Source organism: Cibotium barometz, chromosome 55, assembly GCF_041138505.1.
Source record: "Cibotium barometz isolate CiBa-2024 chromosome 55, ASM4113850v1, whole genome shotgun sequence".
Classification (NCBI taxonomy): domain Eukaryota; kingdom Viridiplantae; phylum Streptophyta; class Polypodiopsida; order Cyatheales; family Cibotiaceae; genus Cibotium; species Cibotium barometz.
Window position 1 is genome coordinate 9977327 of NC_141100.1, and position 1938 is coordinate 9979264.

At 45.2% G+C, this 1938-nt stretch overlaps 1 protein-coding gene across 1 annotated transcript in view; it reads left to right on the forward strand.

The window, feature by feature from the left end:
• Positions 1 to 682: 682 nt before the first annotated feature.
• LOC147607353 (caltractin-like) overlaps positions 683 to 1938 on the forward strand; it is a 13437-nt gene continuing 12181 nt past the window's right edge. Inside the window, exons 1-2 of the mRNA XM_086790825.1 lie at positions 683 to 1060; positions 1183 to 1300. Of these exons, the coding sequence (XP_086646951.1) occupies positions 716 to 1060; positions 1183 to 1300 (463 nt within the window). The 5' untranslated portion in view covers positions 683 to 715. The remainder of the gene's footprint in view (positions 1061 to 1182; positions 1301 to 1938) is intronic.

Below are 1938 nucleotides of genomic sequence, written 5' to 3' on the forward strand. Positions count from 1 at the left end.
ACACCTCCACTCCCCACGAACTCCTTCCTTCTCCTTCACTAGCACATGGTATGCTAGTGTGTGTAAACATGCACTCACACATTCCTTCCTTCTCCTTCACTAGCACATGGTATGCTAGTGTGTGTAAACACGCACTCTCTCTCTCACACACACACACATGGTTAAACGGATTAGTGTAAGTTTGGGTGAATAATAGTTTCCCGCACTGGGGAGAGGGAGAAACACCCCACTCCTCGCGTCTTGCTACCCGCCCACATGCACAATCACACACACACACATACACACCGCACCACGTCTCCACTCCCCACCCCACGTCTCCACTCCCCACCCATTCCTTCCTTCTCCAAGTTCCCTAGTAGATGACATGCTAGTGTGTATAAACACACACGTGCGTGCGTACGCGCGCGCGCACACACACACAACACCTCCCCACACATTCCTTCCTTCTCTTTCACTAGCACATGCTATATGCTAGGATGTATGAACAAGCTCAATTAAAGGCGCCGTGATACACGCGACGCTACCGTAGTGTTGGTTGACAATTTTTCACGTCTTTTTTTTTTTTTCCGTTAGAGCGGTTATCAAACAATGGCTCTCTCTCTCTCTCAGGTAGTCTTGCCAGGTATATGCGCGAGACACACACACGCGCACAGACACACACAGACACACACGCGCGCGCGCGCACGCGCCCCCACACACACACACAGAGGGAGCCATGCAAGCCCTAGTAGGCCACCATCATCACCACCGGCGATGGGGCTCTGGTTCAATCCAAGACGCCTCTCCTTACACTGCAATGGTGCCAACGCCTCCGCCACCTTCTTCTTCTTCCTCCTCTGCCGCTCGCCTTGGCCTCCAATCCTCCTCTTCTGCGCTCGCCTACTCCTCCCACGCTCTCTCTACCACCACCTCCGCCACCCACAACGCTCATTTTCATAGCAATAACACAAGAAAAACTGGCAGAACCCACATCTCCAACGATGAAAAGGAAGAAATCCGAATGGCCTTCGAGCTCTTCGACACCAACAAAACAGGGAAGCTCTCCTACCGCGAGCTCAAGGTGAGCTTCCATGGCTGCATTAAGTGATTAATTAAATCAAAAATCAGTTTCTTTTGTGTATCATTTGGTGTCTGGCTTAAGGTAATCATATGCCCCCCTCTTGATTATTGCCTCTCACACAGGTGGCAATGAGAGCCCTCGATTTTGACGTCAAAAAAGCCGAAGTCAAGAGACTCATGGAAGAGCACACAAAAGATGGCAATGCAGACGAAGTTGACATGGATGAATTCTTGGAAATTCGTATGTTCAATTCATGCTTCCTTTACATTCAAGCTTTTAAAAAGAGAGAGAGAGAGAGAGAGAGAGAGAGAGAGAGAGGATCATGCCTATCTTTTCTTCTTCTTTTTTAACATCAATTCATGCTTCTTTTAAATTCAATCTTTTAAAAGAGAGAGAGAGAGAGAGAGAGAGAGAGAGAGAGAGAGATTAAGTAATATGTCTAGATGCACATCTTTTCTTTGAAAAAAAAACAAAAAACAAAGGAAATTATTAAGTAATATACATGTAGATGCCATGATTTAAACCTCGGTGCAAAGAGAGAGAGAGAGAGAGAGAGAGAGAGAGAGAGAGAGAGAGAAATGTCTTATGTAAATTAAGAGAAGTTTTCTAGATTGCCATGTCTTCATCCTATATCGGTACTAGAGGAGGGCTAAAGCACAAACTAAGCACCTTAGGACAAAACAATCACACTTACATCTCCATAAAAGTTTTTAAGATTTGGGAGACTCGCCTTTGATGCTCAATGAAATTATGAGAAATGTATGCATGAATATAGCAATTACTTTCACTAGCACAACATGTAGCAACATAAGTTTGCACACCACTTTATTGAATGCATGACATGGCACATTAAACACATATAACTTTATTAAAGTCAT